Here is a 27210-nt window from a genome sequence, read left to right on the forward strand (position 1 = left end):
GAAATTAGGCAAGGAGGGGAAATAAACGGCATCCAAATTACAAACAAAGAGGTAAAATTGTCCATGTTTGCAGATGATATGATAATAAAGAAACCCCAAAGACTGTAGAGAAGATTGTTAGAACTGAAAAATAAATACAGAAAAGTTTTGGAATACAAAATCAACACACAAAAGGCAACTGTGTTTCAATACACTAATAAACTATCTGAAAAGGCAATTAGGAAAACAATCTAATTTATAACAGTATCAAAATAAAATACTTAGTAATAAAATTAAGGAAGTGAAGGATTTGTACACTGAAAACTAAAAAACACTGATGAAAGAAATTAAAAATGACACAAATGAAGATATCCTGTGTTCATGCATTTAAAGACTTACTCTTGTTAAAATATCCGTACTACCCAGTGTGATTTATAGATTCAATGCAATTCCTATCAATATCGCAATGGCCCTTTTTTCCCAGAAATAGAAAAAAAATTCTAAAATTCATATGGAACCACAAAGACCTCAAATAGCCAAAACAAATCTTGAAAAATATGACTCAAGCTGGAGGCATTACATTCCTGATTTCTATATGTTCTAATGCTCTAGTAATCACACCAGTATGCTACTGGCATAAACACATATAAATCAATGGAACAGAATAGAGAGCCCAGAAATAAATCCATGCATATATGCTCAACTGATCTTTGACAAGTATGCCAAAAATACACAGCAGGGAAAGACTAGTCTCTTCAATCAATGGTGATGGTAAAATTGGTTATCTACATGCAAAAGAATAAAACTGAAACCTTCACTTACACCATATGCAAAAGTCAACTCAAAATAGATTAAAGATTTAAATGTAATATGTGAAACTATAGAACTCTTAGAGGAAAACATAGGGGAAAAGATTCCTGACATAGATCTAATGATTTCATAGCTCTAACAGTAAAAGCACAGGCAGCAAAAGCAGAAATAGACAAGACAGACTACATCAAACTGAAAAGCTTTTGTATAACAAACGAATCAATCAATAGAATGAAAAGCCAACTTAAGGAATAGGAAAAAAATTTGTAAACCATGTATCTGATAAAGGGTTAATTTCAAAAAAAACACAAAGGACTCGTGTAACTCAGTGACAAATAAACCCATTAATGTGATTTTAAGATGGGCTAAGAACCTGAATAGACATTTCTCCAAAGAAACATACCAGTGCCCAACACATATATGAAAAGATCCTTGACCTTGCTAATCAGGGAAATGCAAATCAAAACCACAATGGGACATCACCCCACACCTCTTAGGATGGCTATTATCAAAAGAACAAAATACAACAAATGTTGATGAGGTTGTGAATCAACTGGAACCCTTTCACACTGATGATGGGAATGCAAAATGGTGCAGTGACTTTTGAAAACTATTTTTTGTTTTCAAAAACCTCAGACAACTTTTTGAGGTTCCTCAAAAAGTTCACATTAGAAAAATCATATTATCCAGCCATCCCACTTCTGGGTATTTATCCATAATAAATTGAAATCAGGGTCTTGAAGACGTATTAGCACTCCCATGTTTATTCTAGCTTATTTATAATAGCCAAAATGTGGAAACAACCTAAATGTCCATAGATAGATTAATGAATAAAGAAAATGTGGTATACACATACAACAGACTATCATTCAGCCTTTACAAAGAAGGAAATTCTGCAATACGTGACAACATGAATGAACCAGGAGGGCAATTTTGCTAAGTGAAATAAGCCAGTCACAGAAGGGCAAATACTGCACAATTCCACTTATATGAGATATGGAAAATAGCCAAGCCCATAGAAGTAAACCATAGAATTGTGGTTTTCAGGGGTGAGTGGAGGGGTAAATGGAGTGTTGATAATCAACAGTTATAAAATTTCAGTTATGCAAGATGGATAATTTGTAGAGATCTGCTGAACAATATTGTGCCTATGGATTATGATACTGTATTCTACACTTAAAAATTTGTTGCGTTCTTAAGTTCTTACGTTAAATGTTAAGTGTTCTAACCACAATAAAATTAGTAATAAAAAGAAACAGTCTTGCTGGCACCTTGATCTTGCACTGCTAGCCTCCAAAATTCTGAGAAAATAAATTTGTTGTTTAAGCCACTCAGTCTGGTCCTTTGTTAGGGCAGCCCGGATAGACTAATACAGCAGGGAAATCACTGCCATGTTGTTCCTCAAGTCCCAACGTTCCTAGTCATCTCACCAGCTTTCTGCCTTTCAAAGTCTTCCTATGGTTTTTTACTGTGTCAGGTTTAGGACTTTTCATTTTAAGAATGAAGACCTAGAAGAAAGGAGGTTTCTCCAACTTGGCTGGAACCAGAAGTCTCCTGCTAAGGGTCACCAGGCAGAAGTACAGGATGACTACATTATGTAAACCCTTTCCAATTTGTAAGGATCAAATGAAATAGGCATGTGTCAGCTATGTGTCAGGATTAGCTGTTTCTTTTGTGACCCTCCTGTTCATATCACTATATGCGCAGCATGAATGGGAATAAAATAAGCATCAGATTCAGTCCCCACTTCACTGTTCTACTCTTTTAATTTACTCTCTAAATAATACCCAACTAGAGACCCTGACCAGTTCAAACACCTAGACTTGTTTCTTCTTTGCTAGTTCGTGCATCCATGAGGATTTAACTTGCTTTACAGCACATCAATACTCATCTGTGCCTTTGTTATAAATCTCCAGAGTGGCAGCATTGCAAGCCTTACATTTGCCCCTTGTGCAGCTTAATTCCAGCCTATTGCTGTCAGTATCTGCAAGGATTAAATACTGATTTTTTGGTTTTTTTAAAAGTTAAGTATCTCCTTTATCCACAAGACACTTTAAATCTGTAAATAATAGACCACTATGGGATGCAAGGTGCTTCCTGTGGATTTTTAAGGAGGATGTTTGATCTTTTTCTCAGGCCTGGATACTGTATTCTCTGGTCTCCCATTAAATTTTTGTTTAATATTGACTGAAAGGGGTGAGCAGTAACACTAAGAGGTGCCCTGGTGGCTCAAGGACCCCAGAAATGTTACTATCATCCATGGAGCTGCAGGATGTGATAACAAAGGAAGATCTGGCCTTCTTCCTTTTAGCTGAATCACATCTGAGAAAATGAGCTTCTGGCTTCTCCTGCTTCCCAACGTGGCACTCAGCAACATACTTTCAAGTCCAGTATGCCTTTTTTTTTTTTCCTCATTACTTTGCTGTTTTTAAATGCTTAGCCTCAAGAGTATCCTGGCAATTAACTGTGGCGCTTCATAGAAATTATTCTTAACCCTTGACCCCCCCCCCTCCAGTTCATGTAATCTCTGCCCTCCCTAAAGATAACTCGGAGTGGCCAAAGTTTCATGACTCTTGTAAATTTTAACATCATTTTGTGAACCAAAGGAGGGTGACTGAATTGGGCAAATACTTGACAACGTTTGGTGCTAAAAAGTCCTTTAACAACACTTTGTAGATTCACAACAAACTCTTATCTATAGTTATAATTAAGAGCATACTGTTAGTTTCTTAAATGTGTTCCAGAAACTGTAAAACCCTCCTCTGCAAATAGAACGCAAAGCTATAAAAACACAAGTAAATTACCCCGTCATCTATACTTAATAATATCTAAACACCAACGACTATTGTAATGAAAAACATGAAATACTTTCTATTTGTGAAACAATATTTACACTTTCAAACTGTATTTGGAGATGAAAATGAACTCTCCCAGCTATACACAGAGAATCCATTAATTAAAGACAATTGTTTAATTATTAGCAGTTTGCATAGTTAACCAAGGCTCATAATTTTCCAAGTTCAGAGATCAATTTCCCAGAAACCACATTTTCTCACTTAAGCTGTGTATACCAGAGTCATCCTCAAAGGCCAAGCTAGAAAGGGCTCAGGAGGCCATAAAACTCAGATTTCATTAAGAGATAAGGAAACTGATGCTCAAGGTAAGTGGCTTGTCCATGGTTATAAAACCAGTTGATCCTAGACTCAAATTCCGACCTCTTAACTCCCGGACTGTTGGTTTCAAACCTTGGGCGTTCCCTGGGTAAAATGTGAAACTGGCCCCAGTACAGGGAGAGCAAGGAGAAACCAGAGAAAGAAGACCACTCCAGATTGGTAGGTGGCAGATTTAAAAACAAAAAACAGGGCTTCCCTGGTGGCGCAGTGGTTGAGAGTCCACCTGCCAATGCAGGGGACATGGGTTCGTGCCCCGGTCCAGGAGGATCCCACATGCCGCGGAGCGGCTGGGCCCGTGAGCCATGGCCACTGAGCCTGTGCGTCCGGAGCCTGTGCTCCGCAATGGGAGAGGCCGCAATAGTGAGAGGCCCGCGTACCGTAAAAACAAAAACAAAAACAAAGGGAGGTCTTTCCTGGTGGCGCAGTGGTTGAGAGTCCGCCTGCCGATGCAGGGGACATAGGTTCGTGCCCCGGTCCGGGAGGATCCCACATGCCGCGGGGTGGCTGGGCCCATGAGCCATGGCCGCTGAGCCTGCGCGTCCGGAGGCTGTGCTCCGCAACGAGAGAGGCCACAACAGTGAGAGGCCCGCGTACCGTAAAAAAAAAAAAAAAGAAAAACAAACAAAAAAAAAAACAAGGGAACTTACATGTGAAGTTTCTCTCCGGCGGCCGCAGGATGATCTCCTCACCCGCCTGCCAGAATCTTAAAGAGTTTATATAGAGCACTTCTGAACGTTTGAGAGGAAGACTCCAGGAATCTGTCCGGTGAGAGAAGGAGAACACACGGCGTGCCTCAGGCTGTTGCAAAGTCACACCGGCCTCTGCTGCCACAGGCTTGTCCCGCATTCCAATTATAACTACTGTACCCCTCCCTCCCCCTGACATGAGTGAGCCAGAGCCCCCTAGTCAGCCGCTCCCTTAACCCCCTCCTGTCTGCGCAAAGAACAGATGTCAGAGGGTAACCTACACGCAGAGGTGGGGCCAAATCCAAAGCTGAAGCCCAGGAGCTGCGTGAGCAAAGAAGAGAAAGGACATATATACACTACCAAACGTAAAATAGATAGCTAGTGGGAAGCAGCCACATAGCACAGGGAGATCAGCTCGGTGCTTTGTGACCACCTAGAGGGGTGGGATAGGGAGGGTGGGAGGGAGACGCAAGAGGGAGGGGATATGTGGATATATGGATATGTACAGCTGATTCACTTTGTTATACAGCAGAAACTCACACAACACTGTAAAGCAATTATACTCCAATAAAGATGTTAAAAAAAGAAAACTTTATATAGAGGCATTCACGAGGTTCTGTCACGTATATGCCCAGATGGTTTCAATAACATATTATGATCTGAGGCTGCGTCCTTGAAGCAGTTCCTCAGAGTGGGAGTGGGGTGTAAGGAGCCTCTGATTGCCCAAGTCTAGCCTCCATTAGGGAATCAACCTCCAACACAGGCTAATCCTATTTTCATTATATTAATGATTTTCACATTTTAGTGGTATATCAGAATCACCTGGAGGGCATGTTAAAAAAACACAGGCAGCCGGCTCCTATCCTCAGAGTTTCTGATGCAATTTACCTGAGGTGGGACCCAAGAATATGCACTGGAAACAAGATTCCAGATAGCTGTTGATGCTGCTGGTCCCAGGGACCACTCTGAGAACCACAGCAGTACAGTGGTTTCCTCTTACGTTTATGTAGTATTTTACTTTTAAAGGACTTTTAAAAACTTTTTATTTTGGAGAATTTTGTAAATACACAAAAGTGGACAGATACGTATAAGGAACCCTCACAAATCTATTGAGTATGGACAACCATCCAACAATGGGCCATCTAAAGGACTTCTTAACATGCCACTTTATTTTTTTCTGCATTTTCTCCTGGGAGACAGGCATTCTCATAATTTCCAAGATGCTAACAAAAATTGTTTTGTATTATTACTCTGCTAATGTTTAGTTTGCAGTGTTACTTAATGTACACTGTCTCCACAACTCTAAGTCGGATACAGTGGTTTCCCAGCTTCCATGTTACAATGAGGGAAATGGAGGCTCAGATGGTCATTAAGCAACTCACCCAGGACTCATTTAAGTCCAACTCCAGAACTTATCATGACAGACACTATATTCAATTGTTTCAGTTAAAGTCAAACTCACCTGATTTTAAGACAAAAGCACATTTCAGCTGCACTTACTTTCATGTGTAGCCAGTAATGGTGATACAACCTAAGCACTTGTGGCCGAGTGTTAATGTGGTTAGTGGCCCAGGAAGATTCAGACCTCCTGGTGGAATGGTACTGGCTGCATTTTCAATCAAACCCCCAGTGTGGTTAATTGCTATTAGGATTTAGACACCATCACCTGACTCATTCTTCATGCCAGAGTTGGAGTTCTTCCTTTAGGACCTGAGTCTCCCTGGGACTTGTTGAGGAGAAAGACATTTTCCTCTGCCCTTCGAGGTTCTTCTGGCTGCTCTAATAATTAAATTGACATGAGACAGATTAATGGGGGAAAATCAAACAAAAATTTAATAACATGTCTAAACGGGAGAGACCCAGAAGAAATGAGTAACTCGCCAAAATGGCTGAAGCCCTCACCTTAAATACCATCTTCAGCTAAAGACAAAAGAGGATGTTGAGGGAGGCGAGAGTCAGGAGAGGTTACCAGGAAAACAACAGTAAACAATCTTTATGCAGATTTAAGTCATCATCTTCTCCACTGATAAGAAACTCTAGAGATTAGAGTCATCCTCTTCTTCCTGGTACAGTGAGGCAGACATAACTTACTAATGGAGATTTCCCTTATAAATGTTCATGTTTCTTACAAAAAGGTAACTCCTATTTGGTTTTCTGAGTTTTTTCCTTATCTGTTGCTTCTTAAAAAACAACCATCTTAAAATAATTAATGTGCCAAAGATATATTTTGGGGTACCAAATTTTTCTCACCTACAGACTCTTGCCTCTTGTTTTCAGAAATATGCATAGTTTTTGTCATCTGTGTGTCTCAGATGACTTGTGAGGCTCAATGAATTATTAATAACTGTCTAGATGAATGCTCATTTATAGTAGCATGGTCTTGAAATAATTCTCTGTACTACATATTCATATGCATATACATTATGAGTTATACATCTGCATTTATGACTCAAGGCTCACACAAAATTTTAAAACATCTATGTATGTCAAATAAAATGCCACTGATCACGGTTAATGAAATCTTATCCTAAACTGCTAACCTTTGCAATGTTCCAATAGTTATTACCTTTGAGACATAATTGATTTAGTCAGTCATGTTACATACGTCTCTTTTTGTGACGGACATGATGCTCTGTACATTTTGTGATTAGAACAGAACAAACAGAAAAGGTAGAAAAAGCTCTGTCTGAGATAAAGCTTGGCAGTTACAATACTTTCTTAACACTGACCTGTGACTTTTTAAAATGTGATTCCAGTTTCTTTTCTTCGAGTTTATTACATTGGAATAGTAAAGAATGGTTTTAGGGAATTTGTGAAATGACATCTATTTTTATCTAAGATCTATGAAGAAAAAAGAAAATATTTAATTTATGATACTTTTTATTGAGATATAATTTACATATAACATTGTGTAAGTTTGAGGTGTATGTGTTTATATATTGCAATATGATTACCACAGTTGTGTTATCAAACACCTTTATCATGTCACGTAATTATCATTTCTTTTTTAGTTGAGAACAATTAAGATCTAGTCTCTTGGCAACTTTGAAGTTTATAATACAGTATTGTTGACTATAGTCACTATGTTGTGCATTTGATCCCCAGGACTTATGTATCTACTAGTTGCAAGTTTGTGCCCTTAACCAACATCTCCTCAATTTCCTCCCCTACCCCCCAGACCCTGGCAACTACCATTCTACTCTGTTTTTATAAGTTCAGTTTCTTAGATTATTATTTTATAATAAACCAGTAATCCAGTAAGTAAAATGTTTCTCTGAGTTCTGTGAGCTGTTCTAGCAAATTAATTGACCCCAAGGAGGGGGTCGTGGGAACCTCTGATTTAGAGCCAGTTGGTCAGAAGTGCAGGTGACAACCTGGACTTCTGATTGGCAGTCTGAGTTGGAGAGGGTTGTTGAGTCCTCCAGTTTTTAGATTGTCTGCCAGAAGTACAGGTAACAAACTTGGGCTTGTGCTGGTGTCTGAAGTGGAGGGTGGTCTTGTGGGACTGAGCCCTTTACCTGTGGAATTTCATTCTATTTCTGGGTAGGTAGCGTCAGAATTGAGTTGAATTCTTGGACACCTTGCTAGAGTACAAGAATTGCTTGTTGGTGTGGGAAAGCATCCACATACACATATTGGAATTGAGTCTGGGAAGCTTATTTAGCTGAATACACAACAGAAATGTCTACACATGTGCACCAAATGTCGGACAGGAATGTTCTTGGCAGTTTTGTACATAAAGACCAAAACCTGGGAACAACACAAATGTCCAACCACAAGTGAAAGGAAAAATACATATGATACATTCATACAATGTAATAATGTGATATATATAATGTGATTCATATAACAGGATATAACTCACAATGAAAAGAATAAACTACTGATAGATGCAAAAGCATGGATGAATCTCACTGACAAAATATTATGTGAAAGAAAGCCAAACAGAAAAGAGGACAAACTATGTGATTCCATTTATGTGAGATTCAAAAGAGCAATAATTCTTCCATAATGACAGCATTTGAAATCATAGTGACCTAGTGCAAGTGATGCTTAAATGTAGATTTAGTATCATTTCTTTTCATTGTGAAATGTCACTCAGTCATATAACTCATTATTTTCTTTCTTTTTTAAAAAATATTTATTTATTTATTTATATTTGGCTGCGTTGGGTCTTCATTAGTGCACGAGGGCTTTTCTCTAGTTGCAGCAAGTGGGGGCTACTCTTCGTTGTGGTGCACAGGCTTCTCATTGCGGTGGCTTCTCTTGTTGCAGAGCACAGGCTCTAGGTGCGTGGGCTTCAGTAGTTGTGGCACGTGGGCTCAGTAGTTGTGGCCCACGGGCTCTAGAGCACAGGCTCAGTAGTTGTGGTGCACAGGCTTAGTTGCTCCGAGGCATGTGGGATCTTCCTGGACCAGGGCTCAAACCTGTGTCCCCTGCATTGGTAGGCGGATTCTTAACCACTGCGGCACCAGGGAAGCCCCATTATTTTCTTTCTTAAACACAGAAGTAACAACTTGAAAACAATTTACAGCCTGTATACATCTATGTAGCCAGCACAATTTATACAACTCCTTGTAAGCTATTGTTTAAGTAACTGCAAAGGTGTATCTATTCTTGGAGGACTGCGGTATAAGTCTAAAAGAAGAGCTTTGCTTCAAAAAATATTTATCTTTTTTGAGATTTACAAAAATAAATGTCTAATAAATACCTTATTTCATAATTTTTAAATATATGCCTTATTTTCAGACACATTATTGTTTCAAAGAATGATAAATAACATGCAGACCTGGAAGAAAGATACAGCCCCTATTTCTAAACCATACATAGATGCGACTATTTTCTACCCAAGCTGGACTATTCTACAAAGGCACACAAGGCAGGAAGGTGCTCTAGACACAGGAAATTCAAAGACATCTGCTGAGGTGTTGAGTTTTGGTTTTGCTAAAGTTTTGCAAAATCCTCTGTCGTGGTTGTCCCAGATACAAAATTACACAGGGAATTAATTCTCAGGGATGAAGCTGAAGTCACAGGTTTTGTTTGTCTTTGGAGATCTCAGGACTCTTTTTCAGTACTGCCTTTCTGATCTTGGAAATGGAGCAAAACTTCATACTCTGGAGATGATTTTTTACACCAGAGGACAAGCTTAAATATCATTTTTCTTTTGGGGAGTGACTGTTTCTTAAATGGTAACCTTGACATATTATTAAATGTGTCACCTCTCCCAATTAAAATATCCTTTTACAAGCCAGGTGCCGCTCTCAGCATTGCAATGGCTGAACTAAAGTGGAATATGAAGGAAGATTTTTCACATCAGTGGAAGTGGTAGAGGCAGAAAATGAATTGGATTCCTTTTAGATGAATCTTTTATGGATCAGCAGATTTATTCAGAGTTACTTAAAAAGCAGTTAACATTCCATTAGCAACAAACTGTGATCTGTGTCAGCAATAAGACACTCTTCGGTCATTTATTTTAGCACAAGAAGTCACTTCAGGAAAAAATGCAATTATTGAATCTCTAAAAGGCAAATAAATACTGAGGCAAAACTAGGTCATTTTTCTTATAGAATTATGAACACTATGCTTGATTCTTTGCTTCATTTAATCAAAGCATATGTTTTATTTTTGTAAGTTTATGATCGGGAAGGAAAGATAAATGATTTTTTTTTTTAAAAAGAACAGTAATGTTAACATATTTTCACAAAGTTCATAGCAATGATTTCAGGAACAAGTGGTTGGAGCTATTGCCTGAAGGGATGGGAGATGCTATTTGGAGTTTCCCAAGCCTGTGTTGTAGGACGGGGTACTACCAGACATGAAGAGACGCCTGGCCTCAAGTGCTGGGGAAACCTGGAGAGGTTAGCGTTCAGAGGCTTATTAATGCAGAGTGCCCTTCACCTTGACTGTGTTGGGCCTAACCTCAAGCCCCTACACTTTAGAATCTCTTTTGGCATTAGCAAGATGGAAGCAGATAGTAGAAAAATCCCAAAGGGGTCTATGAGTCATGCTGAAAGTTGGCTTCTCATAGAGTAGAGAGGTAAAGAGCCCTGAACCCCTTTTGACTTTTTAAATAAGTGGATGGCAAGGATGCTGGAATAAACTGAAAGCATTCATGTTATTTTTTTCTCTGAGTTAAATTAAATGAATATGAAGCTAGATCTCCTCTTCTGGGAAAATGGAGTAAATGTATTTGTCCATTTTCCTCCCAATAAGTACAACTAAAACACACACACACACACACACACACACACACACACACACACACATATATATGTAAGTATATATAAGTATATATGTATGTATGTATAAATATGTATATTACTCTAAAAGATGGAGAGAAGGCAGATGGACTAAGGACAACCTTGGAACTCTAGGAACAACATGGCTATGAGTTCCCAAGCAAAGTCTGCTCTCTTTAGAGAAAGGACTCAGAAAAGGTCAGCCTAGCAGAGAGAAAACTTAAACAATAGCTTCTCTACTCCAACCAAATACTACAGAAAAAACTATTGCCTCACACTCACCCTCACCAATAAAGGCCAAATGGGGGCCTAGACTTTCCGACTAACATTTGCTAGGCTGTAAGGAAGTGCCATAATTCCCCACTGGAGTGGTGTCAAAGAAGGTTGAGTAGGGGCCAGGGCTTTCATAGTCAGCCCTGCTAGATGGTAATAAGGCTCTGCCTTCAACACTGTCAGGGGAGACCGCTGCGTGGAAAGCCTGAACATCTACCCACACCCTGCAGCAACAAGATGCTCCTGCCCCTCCCAACTGGGGTGGTGGAGAGACAAGACTTTCACCACCTCTCTCTCGCTCATGATGAGGACACCAGCAACACAATGGAGGGGGGCAGAAAAAAGGGTTAGTGAACTGAAAGATAGAACAATTCTAATTCTAATCTGAATAACAGAGAAGAATCTAAAAAATGAAGAGAGCCTCGGGGATCTGTGAGATTATAACAAAAATCTAATATTCATGTCATCAGAATCCCAGAAAGAGAGGGAAAAAAGGATAAGGCTGAAAACGTACTTGGAGAAATAATGGAGAACTTCCAAAATTTGGCAAAAGATATATACCTACAGTTTTTAAAAGCTGATAAAATTCCAAATAGGATAAATCCAAAGAAATAACAACACGCAATAGAGTCACACTTCTGAAAAATGAAAACAGAGTAAAAATCTTGAAAGCAGTTCAGAGAAATGACACCTTACCTACAGGGGAAAAACAATTAGAATAACAATGAATTCCTTATTAGAAACCATGGAGGTGACACATTTTTTTTTCCAGTGCAGAAAGTAAAGAACTGTCCACCTAGAATCCTACAGACAGTGGAAATATTGTTCAGAAAGGAAGCCCAGATATTCTTAGACAAAGGAAAATTAGTGGAATTTGTCACCTAGAGACTGACTCTATACGTGAGAGAATTTCTCTAAACAGAAAGAAAATTATAAAAGTAGGAATATTGGAACATAAGAAAGGAAGAAAGAATGCAGTGAGCAAACACGTGGGTAAATACCAGAGACTTTCCTTCTTCTCTTGAGTTTTCTAAATTATGATTGATGTTGGAAGAAAAAATTATAACATTCTCTGATGTGGTTCTAAATACCTGTAGAGGAAATATTTTTTAAATTATATAATAAGGGAGCATAAAGGGAGGTAAGAATGCTGCACTTCACTCAAACTGATAGAATGACATCAGTAGACTGAGAAGTTATGAATATATAATACAATAAGTAAGCTATCATGAAAATTTTATGCAAAGAGTTACTCTTAAAAAACACTTTAGATGAATCAGAATGAGACTTAAAAAATCTACAAGTAAACCACAGCAAGACAGGATCATAAACAGAGAAACAAAAAATGGAGTGAACAAAGACAAATTAAAAAAATAAAATGCTTAAAAATAGGGAGAAGATTGGCATTTTTCTATTAGGTAAGAAACGTGTTGTATCATTACAGACCCTGTAGGCATCAGAAGGCTAATAAGGGAATAATACAAAAATGTCTACACACATACTTTTATCTACACAATTGGCAAGGATGTGCAGAAAGTGGAACCTTTGTGAATTGCTGCTGCAATTGTAAAATGGTGCATGGAAAATAGTATGGTGGTTCCTCAAAAAATTAATAATAGGATCACTGTATGTTACAGCAATTCCACTTACAGGTATATACCCATTAACTGAAAGCAAGGAATCATACACATATTTGCACACCCATTTTCTTTTTTCTTTTTAATTGAAGTATAGTTGATTTACTGGTGAACAGCACAATTATTCAGTACATATATAACATGTTCTTTTCATATTCTTTTCCATTATGGTTGATTACAGGATATTGAATATAGTTCCCTGTGCTATACAGTAGGACCCTGTTGTTAACCTATTTTATATACAGTAGTTTGTATCTGCTAATCCCAAACTCCTAATTTATCCCTCCTCTGCCCCCTTTCCCCTTTGGTAACCATAGTTTGTTTTCTATGTCTGTGAGTCTGTTTGTGTTTCATAAATGTTCATCTGTGCCATATTTCAGATTCCACATATAAGTGACATCATATGGTATTTGTCTTTCTCTTTCTGACTTACTTCACTCAGTGTGACAACCTCTAGGTCCATCCATGTTGCTGCAAATGGCATTATTTCAGTCTTTTTTATGTCTGGGTAATAGTCCAGTGTATATATGTACCACATCTTCTTTATCTATTCCTCTGTTGATGGATATTTAGGTTGCTTCCATGTCTTAGCTATTGTGAATAGTGCTGCTATGAACACTGGGTGCATGTATCTTTTCAAATTATAGTTTTCTCTGGATATATGCCTAGGAGGGGGACTGCTAGATCATATGGTAATTCTATTTTTAGTTTTTTAAGGAACCTCCATACTGTTTTCCATAGTGGCTATACCAATTTACATTCCCACCAACAGTGCAAGAGGGTTCCCTTTTCTCTACACCCTCCTTAGCATTTGTTATTTGTAGATTTTTTAATGATGGTCATTCTGACCATGTACACCCTTTTTCATAGCAGCATTATTCACAATAGTCAAAAGGTGGAAGCAACCCAAGCATCCACAGATGGATGAAGGGATAAACGAGATGTGGTATATATATATAGACACAGTGGAATATTATTCAGCTCTAAAAAGAAGGAAATTCTGTCATATGCTACAACAGGGATGAACCTTGAGGACATTAGGCTAAGTGAAATAAGCTAGTCATAAAAGGACAAATACTGTATGATTCCACTTATCTGAGGTGTCTGGAGTAGTCAAATTCATAGAGGCAGAAAGTATAATGATGGTTGCCAGGGGCTGTAGCGAGGGGAGAATAGGGAGTTATTGTTTAATGGGTACGTAGTTTCAGTTTGGAAAGGTGAAAACTGTTCTGGGATAGATAGTGTTAATAGCTGAACAATGTGAATCTACTTAATACCACTGAACTGTAAACTTAATGGTTAAAATGGTAAATTTTGTGTATTTTACCACATATAACACAAAAATGTTAAAATGAACAAAAGTACTTGACTCAGATATATAAATAAGGTGCCACATAGTATTTATTTATCTCCATATCTGTTATATACCTCATCTCCCTCACTGCAACTTTGTCTGACCTTGGTATAATGTGGAGGCCATCAACCTTCTACACCCCTTATTCCATATATCAGTGTTCTTGTGCTTTCTCTTTAAATAGGTCCAGAAGGAAATCCATCTGGCAAACACATTCAGAGTGAAGAATTAGTGCCTGAAGTTTAAGTGTAAAGGAGAAATGTCAGGATTCAGGTGTAACCCAGGGATAATCAATATAGACAGACTTCCCCAGCGGTACGATCAAGCAACTCGAATGGTATTAGTAAGCAAGACACAGCATAGAAGCTCCAGTTTGTTTCTCTCTGTATGTTTACCTTATTTCTCTATCTGGAGTTCAGCCTTATTGATATTTTGTCTGCTGCATACACTGTCATGCCTTGGCTCCCAAATTTTCCTAACTGAATAATTGAGACCGAAAGAGCTTCTCCCGTCCCAATGCCAAATTCCTAGAGAGAGAATCTGATGGCTTTTCCCAGGTGAGTTCCATGCTCTTTTTCCAATTGATTTGTGCGGTCATGTGGGAGGATGAATAAAGATACTGAGGACTCAGATCTAGAATCCAGTGACATTTATCTTTTGAAAGAAATGAAGCTATTAGTAAGAGAGAACCATAGGCATGAATGAAGCAGATAACTTTGGATGAACCCTTTCTTGGTGCCTCACAAATACCACTGCCTGGACAGCCTATGCATGTAGTGGGGATGCCCTCACCTCTGTGATACAGATGTCAACAGTTCCTACATAAGTATTAGAGGATGGGAGTGATTCATCAGTTCCTGTTAGTACCTCTCCCATACTCATTCAACACTCACTGGCCAGTACATAAACAACCCTGATCCATTGCAAATTTCTGCTGAAGGGCTTTCTTTCAGATACTTGCGAATTAATGCCCTTAGAAAGTAAATGTTCCTATGGAGCAGCCCTTAGCAATGACAAATGAGTACTGGAGGATGAATATGGACCCCACTTGGCTCTGAGAAAGAAGGGGAATTACTCTGAGGAATGTTCTGTCTTGGACTTCAGAGATCCTGAGGAGAAGTGATATCCATTTGGACACAGAACAAACCCGTTAATAACTCACCCTCTTTTGGGCTTCCTCCCCTTCCACATATCATCTCACTATCTTCTTCCCCTAATGGTGCTTTCTGTGATCAACGCCCAAATAAACTACCTCCTATCACATACCATATAAAGATTTCCCTCTTTGGGATGCAATGTAAGATAGGGGCATAGGACATAAATTGCCAAATGCCTATCTTCAGGGCTGGCACGATGGAGGGAAACAGGAGAGGCCAGTAGTTGGCAAAGGTAAGAGAGAAGCAGGAGCCGTGAGAAAGCTTCAGGTCTAACATGGACCTGGCTGAGTCAGGGTGCAGAGTGTGAATACAGCTTGAACACTGGAGGAAGATCTAATCTATGCAGAGAAGGAAAAAAGAAGCATTGGAGAAGAGGGGACAACGTCCTCAGCCACATCATGGAGCAAGATCAGTAACAGACAAGCTAAGTAAGACTCATCCCCTTGAAATCTTAGCAGATGGGAACACAAAGGGAGCAGGGCCCTGCTGGCTGCCTGGAGACATGGGATTCATGTGGTCAGTAACCTGAGATGTATTAGGGAAACTTCTCAGCTGAGATCCAGAGGAGTGAATTAACAGTCCACTAATATATTCTTAGTTTTCACTTGAGTAATTAATTGTTAACCAGTCAATATGAAGATACTGCCTTACAAATGAAACCATTGGCTAATGTTTCACTTCAGTAAAGTGCTTCTTGTAAGAGGAAAGAATCCTTTCCTTGTAGATATAATTTTAAAAAGATAAGGCCTTCATTTGAAAACTGTATAAGACACCATATTTTAAGGCTTAAAAACAGAGAGAACTTCAGAGTTTTACTCAGGAACATGTTAATTAATAAGCAAACATATAAAGACCCAACAATCTGATATGTATTCACTGAGACTACACTAACTCTGACAGAAAAAAAGCATAGAAATTACTTATCTAATCCTAGGTTCTTTTCAGTGATAGCTGATGAGAAAGAACCAGTTCCAATATCCTTCACTAGTTGACTGAATTGCAAAGTTTTACATAACTCTTTCAAAGCTACGTATTTCCTGAAACAGAGGAAAGAAAAAAAACTTTAGTAACTGATTATAATCTATATAATTAAACCTCTAAAAACTCCATAGGTATTCCTACTTGAAAGTGATTGGATTTCCTTTATTAATTATATTTCCAACATTCTAATAAAATTTGTAGTTAAAAATTAACCCAGAGACACTAGGAAAAAGGCACTCTGTTGCTTCTTTGATGTATACCCTTTGGCTCTAAAAACTTAGCAATATAAAGAATCAAAGAGACTGAGACAAAATAAGCATTTTCGTACACAAAAGACAATATAGAAAGCTGGAGTGGTTAATGGAGCTGATGGTCTATATTCCAAAGCAGGCAGTGGGAGATGCAAATTTACCTTTTTGGGATAAGAAGGACTAGAGATCTTCCATGTGAAATGGAGAAAAGGAGTTGGCTTCACTGCTTAAATCCAGGGGCTATGATTTCTAAAAGTAGGGTGAAAAAAATACTGGTAACTGCTGCCCAGAGCTGCAGGCAATGTAAGCTCCAGCTGCCTGAGGCTCACTAATCCGTCCTGTATATCTTTCATATCCCTACCAGGGAGGAGGCCCAAGCCTTCGTTATGAGAGCTATTTGTCAACTGAGGGCACCAGGACATTCCTGGAAGTAGCCTCATAACTCCTTGTCAGAGAGGAAAGAGCCCAGAAAGTGAAAGAAAAAGAAAACAATGCAAAGCAAAAAAATACATATTCCCCTTAGATAAGCCTGTGATCCACCATTCTAAAATGCATGAAGAAACCTAATGCTAAGAAAGACAATCAATAAGATATACATCAGAACAGGAATTATCTCCTCATGATATTAACTTTATGCAATATTTTGACAAATGCTTTATAGTAAACACTGCTATGATACTCAGAGATAAAATCTTATTAAGGAATGAACAAGAAAATATCAAACAAGAAGCTACATATATTTAAAAGGTGAATATAAAAAAACTAATCAGAATACAAGAAATAAAAAATATCATCAAAATAAACAATAAAATCAATAGACAGGATAAACTCTAAACAGAACACCACTGAAAAGACTATTACTGACTTGGAAGATAGCACTGAACACTTCATCTACCACACAGCTAAGATATAAAAAAGGTAAAACATATGTACAAGCTGTTAATATTCCCACAAGATTGATTGAGATCCTTTACACTTAAGCTTCAGGCCCTAAGCTCTTGGGATCTCTTTCCAGAATACAGAGAATGCAGGCAAGGAAGAGAAGGAATATTTGATAAGATATTAGCTGAGAATTTTCTGACATGGAAGAGAGATATAAGTATTCAAAATGATAGCACACTTTGAGTACCAAGCAGAATAATAACAATAATAATAACAATAATAAAATAACATAATAGACACATTGCTAGATACGTAATAGAGAAATTTTCAGGAAATCAAGAATGAAAGAAAAAAACCTTAAAAGCTAAAAAGGAAAGTCAGTTTACCTTTTAGGTAAACTTGACATATAACAGATTTCTCAACAACAAGAAAAGTCATAGAAGATGGGGTAATAACTGCAAAGTGCTGAGGGGAAAAATAGTTATGAACCCAGAAATCTATGCCTAGAGAAAGTGTAAATTGAGAGTAAGTGCAAAGATGTGGCGTGTGTGTGTGTGTGTATGTATTTGTGTGTGTGTGTGTGTGTGTGTGTGTGTATATATATATATATATATATATGAAATGGAATATTACTCAGCCATAAAAAAGAATGAAATAATGCCATTTGTAGCAACATGGATGCAACTATAGATTATCATACTAAGTGAAGTAAGTCAGAAAGAGAAAGACAAATATCATATGATATCTCTTGTATGTGGAATCTAAAAAAATGGTACAAAGGAGCTTACTTACAAAACAGGAATAGAGTCACAAATGTACAAAACAAACTTATGGTTACCAGGGGGAAAGGGGGGAGGGAGGGATAAATTGGGAGATTGGGATTGACATATACACGCTACTATATATAAAATAGATAACTAATAAGTACCTAATATATAGCACAGGGAACTTAACTCAATACTCTGTAATGACCTATATGGGAAAAGAATCTAAAAAAGAGTGGAAATATGTATACGTATAACTAATCCACTTTGCTGTACCGCAGAAATTAACACAACATTGTAAATCAACTCTACTCTAATTTAAAAAAAAGTCTTTCTCTGTGTTATACAATAGGTTCTCATTAGTTATCTATTTTATACATAGAATCAATAGTGTATATATGTCAATCCCAATCTCCCAAAAATAAATAAAATAAAATAAAATTGATTAACTGACAAAAAATTCAAATAATTTTGCAATAAGTGATGCTGTGTGTGTTTGTATACATATAATATATATAATCCAAATATAAATATATTCCTAAGAAGTTGTTCATGTCCTTTATCTCAATACTTTATATAGTATAAGAACATATTTATTTTATAAAGATTAAATATTACAGTTCTTATATCTATAGTTAACTTTCTTCCAATTGTGAAAAGGACTCATGTTTTTGAAAACATTTTAAAGATATAGCTCTATATCTTCTATACTCAATCTCCCTTTGAAAATATAAATAAAAAAAGCAGAAGTGAAAATAATATAAGAATAAACCAATAACTCCATGTAGCTAATGTGTCAAAGAATCACTGTGCTGATTCTTACAAAAGAATGCCAAACTGACAATTATACTCAACTATTTATTTAAATGAATTTTAAAAAACAAGTATTTTTTAAACAGATGTAAATTCCATATTTAAGTAATATCTCTCTAGTTTGAAAAGGAATCAGCCAAAGCCAATGAACTCATGGAATAAATTCCCAAAGCTATGTTTTAAAGGCCACATTCTTATGAATGGAAACATTAGCTGATGTGGCCTGTACCCAGGTACATCCCTCAGACATTTCCATTTCATTGCTGCCCAATTTCCAATTGCCAGTATCTGCACCTCTTTGACTTGAAGTTTTTCAGAAACTCCAGAAGGCTTCTGTGCTGCCAGGGAATTAACAATTCCTGGGAACATTCCTCAATCAATGCCTGAACAGTAGTAGTTGGCGTATAAACCCTCCAACTCCTTGGCCCCCTCAGCTGTAAATATTCTGAGGTGTGAGTTCCACATGATTTCCCAGAGAACTCCCATGGCTTTAAATTCCAGGAGCCTACTCTGGTAATTGCCTTGATAAAAGCACCCTTTATTGGTTTCTATTCCTTCTGTGTCTCATATCCTGGCTTCTCTACATCTGTTTCCTGTGATCACATGGTAAATATGCTACATGGACTTGAATCCTTATTTCAGGATCTGCTTATGAGAAAATACAAACCAAGAGACAGATATATATATATATATATATATATATATATATATATATATATATAAAATCCCAGTTTCATGGCAATGGCCAATTCTTTTAAAACCAATACAATTACATACATATTACTTATGCCTATGCCTAGCTATGTCTCTAGTTATACCAGGTCCCTCTACATATAAATATTTCTTTTGTACAAGCCTTATATGTTTTATCTTGGGTAATTCTGATAGCCCTCAGAAGTTTATATAAATTATTTAAGATTCATCATGTCCACCACAGAAGTTGAGTGGACTGTCGACTCTCTTTGAGTCACACTGCTTTTTGTAATACTCTGACCAAGTTAACTTAAGTCTCACAAAGCTACATGCCTTGTATAACAGTGGGGAAGGGACACTTTTTAATCTTTCCAAATATGGTTTAATTGAAAGGGAACTTAGGAAGCTTGCTACCATGGTTGTTGAAGTTTGTATAGGGTAATATTTAACTAAACTGTTCTTAAGAATCCTACTTTTTATTTCCAAGTAAAGACCATAGGTTTCATATATGCTACAAGTATTAATTGACTTAATGCTTAAAACCAACAGTTTACGGGCTTCCCTGGTGGCGCAGTGGTTGAGAGTCCACCTGCCGATGCAGGGGACACGGGTTCGTGTCCCGGTCCGGGAAGATCCCACATGCCATGGAACGGCTGGGCCCATGAGCCATGGCTGCTGAGCCTGCGCATCCGGAGCCTGTGCTCCACAATGCGAGAGGCCACAACAGTGAGAGGCCCACGTATCGCAAAAAAAAAAAAAAACAAAAAAAACAAAAAAAACCCCAACAGTTTACAAAAGATGATAATAATGTAAACAATGATTTTTATTTAGATAATGAATTAACTTAAAATTCTTCACATTTATCATGTGAGACATCATGGTGTTATCATTAATAGCAGGGTTTTGGAGTCAGAAGATAGACAATGTTTGAACCATGATTTCAAAATCATTGATTTGATATATATAATAATCTTTATGAACCCCAAGGGTATGATACTTAGCATAAAAAGCCAATCTCAAAATGTTACATATAATTCCACTTATAGAATATTTTAGAAATTATGAAACCAAAGGGATGGAGAAAAGATTACTAGTTGCCAGGGGTAGAGAGGGAGTTACAGTATTAGACATGACTAGAAAGGGTTAGCAAGACATAGTTCCTTTGCTGTGATGGAAGAGTTCTCCATCTCACTTGTGACTGTAGTTATACACATCTATACATGGGTTCAAACTGTCTAGAACCAGACATACACACACACACACACACAAACACACACAAATGCATGTGAAAAATGTAAAAAAATGGAATAAGGTCTCTAGCCTAGTTAAAACTATTTTGTTAGGTTAATATCTTTGTATTGATATCTTACTACAGCTGTATAAGATGTGACCATCGGGAGAACTGGGAGAAGGATTCATAGGACTCTGTGTACTATTTTTATGTCTTTACATATTTATTTAAATTAAAAAATATGAGATTTATGAGTCAATTGAAAATTTGAACACTAAATGGATATTTGGTAGGTACTGATGGTAAGGAATTATTGTTAAATTTTAGATGTGATAATGGTATTATGGTTAAGATTTTTGACTTTTAGAGATTAGCAGAAAATATTTGCAGATAATAGGATGTCTGGCATTTTTTTCAAAATAATATGGGAAGTCAGGAAGGGGGTGGGAATATATTTGAAGCAGGAGTGGCCTTGAGTTGATAAGTGTTCATATGGGATGATGAGCACGTGTGGATTAATTATTCTCTCCATTTCTACACGTATTTGGAATTTTCCATAATAAAAATAGGATCAACAAAATAGTGACTTCTTAAATCCAAATAGTGATTTCTCAATTTTCCCCGTATATACTTTATAAAACTATACTACTTCAGACTAAATGAAAATGTTATATTCTAAGTTGATCCCATATACTAACTTATTCTTTCACAGAAACCCTTCAATTCTGCTGCCACTGATTTAACTGTCAATTCTGCATAGGGAAATCAGAAACAGAATTTTGTTGGTAAAACCTCCTAAGTAGTTAATTTCAGAAATGTCCACCATATACTATAAACTGAATATAATTTTATTCACAAATCTATTTTAAAAATATCATTTTAAGAAGGAAATACATCAACATGATCATTTAAAATCAAATATTAACACAGGAGTGGGTTATGTGCAGCAAGTCTCCAGAGGCTTTATATATTTATTACCTGGGTTGTAAGGACTCTAGGATGAAAAATAAAAATAATTTTCTCAAGCAATATTCAACATTTTTCTCTATTCATTAAAACAGTAACAACACATTTTTCTGCCAATGGTGCTGCTTAATTAGTGTCTGATTCAGAAGTCTAGCAGACACTTTGGCATCAGTAGTTGTGTCTCAAAACAAGACTACAAGTCCCTTGTGCCTGTGCTACTGAAAACAGACAGTGGGAATAGGCATCTTTTCAGAAATAACTTGAAAGTTACCTTAACCAAAAAGTTCCTAGTGGCATATATGTGGGAAATTTTATGGAGAAGTGTTGCTTACTGGCTAAATTTTCAGAATTGTATTTACCTTAACTTTTAATAAAATGATCACTTTAACATTATTTTACATTAATGGCCCATTTCACATCATTTTTTTTTCAATTCAAGATAAATTTTATCTTCTGTTTAATTTTCTTCATTTTACACTTTAACATTTTGACATCTTATCCCTTAATCAAAGGTTTCAAAATCTCTATCGCAAATCACCTAAAGTCTTTGAATTGGTTATTACAGAAAACAATATGTGACTATACAAATCACTTTACAGTCATTATCTCTTCCACAATTCCTTAATATGGAAGAGAAATAATTTCCTATTTTCACTGGTGATAACAATATTTTTGGTTATACGTCACATTTAAAATTTCTTTATTGACCAAAAGAAAATTAAAACAAGACAGAGCAGTTGAAATATGTTGACTTTTACAAGATAATGTTGCTATTCTTTATCTGTGATCATTGGGTGAAACCTTTTCTCCCAAAGTCATTTAATGACTTTTGTGACATCAAACATTCTTGACTACTGCCTTTGTAGAACTCACCTGTATTGCTAATGTTGCTTTGTATTTCCTGCTGTACATTTTGGGTTTAAAACCCACAACGGTTAGAGTTCCTTCAGTGTCAAAAGGAAGAAGTTCTCCAACCTGAGGTTTTACGAAAAACTCAGGATCACTGCCAGGTAGGAAGTATGCTGTGAATGGCTCGGGATTTCTGGAACAAAAATATAATATCAACCTTTAAAATTGTATCATTACCCTGTTCCCTTTATGAGAACTTGATGGGTAGGGCTTGGTTTATATCCTGTTGCATAGGACTACAGTTAAACATTAATGCTGTTATGCAGCTGTGAGTCTGATACTTGTTACTTTATGGAATGCTTAGAGAATAATAGTGAGGAGGCATTTTTAAAATTATCGAAAAGTGTCATTCTTTGTAGGGTGACAAAAATGGAATCTTAAAGATATTTTTAATCACATTTTATTTTTATAGTGTACAAAGAATACAATGCTGTCCCTATAATAACTGAATAACTGAATAACAAATGAAAATTCAATTATTTTAAAATAAATTAATATCTAAAATGCCTGACCACAGCAGCTATCATAAAGCCTTTGTTTTTACTACTATTCCAATGTGGTATTTGCTCACTCTCCTTCAGTTTTCCACTTGCTAAGTAAGACATAAGTACTTTACAGGTTCATTAAAGATTCTTGGGCCTGAAGACGAGCTGCTATGATCTGGAGTGAACTGAGTGACATTTAAGATTCAAGTGACCATCTTGAAGTCAAGGTAGATTACATTTGAGATGAAGACTGTGAAAGAATTTGAGGAACTTCTTGGTAGAAGAAAGCAGGAGAGAGGCACAGTACATGGGAGGTTGTGAGGAATTTAAAATCCAAACTGACAGGGGAGATACAGGCAGAAGGTAAATAACAGTTTCCTAGAAAAGATCCAACAGTGAAACATAGAAGAGCAGATGGGAGATTCAGGTTGGGACTCACTGATCCTTTCAGTAAATGTGTATTGAGTCTCATAGCAGGTGGTCTGAGAAAGTGGACTAAGGATACAGATGGCTTAGACCGGAATCTTAGCTCTATCTGGGAGCATGACTTCAAGCAACTTGCTTAGTCTTTCTGAACCTCAGTTTTCATTCTGTTAAATTAATAATACCCATAAAGTTTATTATCTTTCCTGGCACATGGAAAGTACCTGACAAGGACTAATTAATATTAATATAGTCATTATGATTGTTAATGTTTTAAAACATTTTATTACCAGTGCTAGGCAATGATGCATGATCCAATAAATAAGAGATGTATAAAACAGAATATCCAGAGGGGTGATGTCAGGGAGATGGCCAATTTCCATTGTGAGAAATTCTGAAACCAGTTAAGAGGCTTCTGCCCTCCAGGTGAGTGCAAAATCAGCTGCTCTGAAGCTATTAGGAAAATATGTGGATCCTGTCACCACAAGCTCTCCCTCCTGAGCACAGTACCACAGGATTAGGAGGAAATTCTCAGGTCTCACTTCTCCCAGGTGAAGAAAAGAGAAGAGTGGACCAGACATCCAACATCTGGATATTGGAGGTGTGGGGCTGCTGGGGGACTGGCTTCTATCTTGCCTATCTTGAAGTATTGATGAGACCTGACACACTCTAGAAGCATGGTAGTTTCTGAGAACAAAAAAGAGCTGGGCAGGGTACTGGTTCTACAGAGGTCTCATGGTATGGCAGACAGAAACTGATATAGTTCAGAAGGCTCTCCATAAGTGCAGAAAAAGAAGAGTGGAACATGCATCCAAATTTCTGGCTTTTCAGTGGGCTGCTTAAGGTTCTGGTTTCTGTCTTGCTTGTCTTATGGAACTGAGAGAACATGACAAACTCTAGATGCCTAGAGGCTGCTGAAAAAAAGATCTGGGCAGTGTGCTATGTCAGAGTACTCACACTACAGAAGACAGACACCAGAGGGAGCAAGAGATTACAAACTCATGAGAAAATAGAAGCTGGCAAGCTCCTCTAATTAGTAATCTTCATATACAAGATCAGAAAGACATATTCACAGAAAAGACCTGAGAGGCCCCCAGAGTCTCTAGTTGCACTGCTTGGTGAAGATCTTTCCCTGTATAAAGCCAGTCTGTAAAGAATGGGAGAGGTAGCTATTTTTTCAAATGTGTAGATACCAACACGAAGTTAAAAAGAATATGAAGAAACAGAAAAAAATTACCCTGTTAAAGAAACAAAATAAGTCTCCAGAAACACACCATAAAGAAATGGAGTTATAGGAATTACTTGACAAATTATTCAAAATAACTGTCATGAAGATGTTCAACAATATCAGGAAAACAATGTATGAACAAAATGAGAATTTCAACAAAGAGATAGAAAATATAAAAAAAGACCAAACAAATTTTGGAGCTGAGGAATGTAGCTGAAAAATTCACTGAAATAAAAAATTCACTAGAGGTTCAACAGATTTGATCAAGCAAAAGTAATCAGAGAATTTGAAGAAAAGTCATGTGAAATTATCCAGTCAGAGGAGCAAAAAGAAAAAATAAATAAAATAGAGTGAAGAAAATCTAAGGGACTTACACAACAATATCAAGAGGACCAATATACACATTATGAGTCTCAGAAGGAAAAGAGAAAAATAGAGGCAGAAAGCTTATTTAAAGAAATAATGGCCAAAAACTTCCCAAATCTGAGGAAGGAAATGGACATCAGATTCATCAAGTCCAAAAGGCTCTAAATAGGATGAAAGCAAATAACTCTACAATGAGACACATAATCAAAATGTCAACGAAGCCAGAAAGAGAATTTGGAAATAGCAAGAGAAAAATAACTTATCACATACAAGGGAGTCCTTGTAAGACTCTCAGCAGATTTCTCAGCAGAAACCTTGTAAGCCTGAAATGAGAGGGATGATATATTTAAAGTGGTAAAAAACAAACTGCTAAACAAAAATACTATAACCAGCAAAACCATCCTTCAAAAATGAAGTGGATACTTTCCCTGACAAAGAAAAGCTAAGGGAGCTAATCACCATTAGATCTGCCTTACAAGGCATTCTAAAGGGAGTCCTTCAAGTTGAAATGAAAAGATGCCAAACAGCCACAAAAAAGCATTCGAAAGTATAAAGCTCACTGGTAAAGGTAAATATACAGAAAAATACACAAAACTCAATAGTGTAACATTGGTACATAAATCACTTTTAATTGTGGCATAAAAGTTAAAAAACAAAAGTATAAAAATACTATAATTATAAAATATATTAATGGATACACAATATAAAATATGTAATTTGTACATCACTAACAAAGTGTACAGATTTTGTATGCAACTGAAGTCAAGTTATCAGCTTAAAATGGATTGTTAAACTTATGAGATGTTTTATGTAAGCCCTATGGTAACCACAAAGAAAACACCTATAGAAGATACCCAAAAGAAAATGAGAAAGGAATCAAAGCATGTTACTAGAAAAAAAGATCAATACAACATAAAGGAAGACAGCAAGAAAAGAAAAGATGGACAAAAGAGCCATAAGACATACAGAAAACAACAAAATGACAATACTAAGTCCTTCCCTATCAATAATTACTTTAAGTGTAAATCAAACTCCCCACTCAAAAGAGACAGTAGCTGATAGGATAAAAAACAAGATCCAAGTATATGCTGTCTAAAAGAGACTAACTTTGGGTTTAAAAATACACATAAGCTGAAAGTTTTAAAGGGAAGAAAGACGGCAAATGGTAAACAAAAGAGCATGGATGGCCTTACTTATATTAGGCAAAGTAGACTTAATAAAAAACTGACCTTATATCAGATCAACTTGCCAGAATGATATAACAATTATACATATTATAGCTATACATATGCCCAACAACAGAGTATCTAAATATATGTACCAAAGATTAACAGAAATGAAAGGAGAAATAGAAAGCAATAGAATAATAATAGGAGATTTCAAAATCCCATTTCCAATAATGAATAGAAAACCAAGAAAGAAGATCAATAAGAAAAAGGAAGACAGGAACAACACTATAGACAAGTGGTTCTAACAAATATACGCAGAGCATTCCACTCAACAGCAACAGCATTTACATTCCTCTCAGGGGCACATGGAACATTCTCAAGGACAGACTGCATGTCAGGTCACAAATCAAGTCTAAACAAATTTGAGAAGACTGAAATCCTACCAGTTGTCTTCTCCCACCACAGTGGAATGAAACTAGATATCAATAGCAGAAGGAAAATTGGAAATACACAAATACGTGGAAATTAAAAAATCAAATTTTAATTTTAAAAAAAACAATGAAATTTTGAACTACCAATGAACCAAAGAAGAAGTCAAAAAGATGTTAGAAAATATCTTGAGACAAATGAAAATAAAAACACAACATTGCTTGTGGAATGCAGCAAAAGTAGTACTAAGAGGGAAGTTTATAGTGATAAATGCCTACATTCAAAAAAAAAAAAAAGAAGAAGAAAGAACTC

General features: G+C 36.7%; 1 protein-coding gene across 1 annotated transcript in view; it reads right to left on the bottom strand.

Moving 5' to 3' along the window:
* CFAP47 (cilia and flagella associated protein 47) overlaps nt 1–27210 on the bottom strand; it is a 299411-nt gene that overhangs the window by 11795 nt on the left and 260406 nt on the right. Inside the window, 2 exon segments of the mRNA XM_060086541.1 lie at nt 7428–7489; nt 22763–22931. Of these exon segments, the coding sequence (XP_059942524.1) occupies nt 7428–7489; nt 22763–22931 (231 nt within the window).

The sequence above is a fragment of the Mesoplodon densirostris genome, chromosome X (genome assembly GCF_025265405.1).
Source record: "Mesoplodon densirostris isolate mMesDen1 chromosome X, mMesDen1 primary haplotype, whole genome shotgun sequence".
NCBI classification, from domain to species: Eukaryota; Metazoa; Chordata; class Mammalia; order Artiodactyla; family Ziphiidae; genus Mesoplodon; species Mesoplodon densirostris.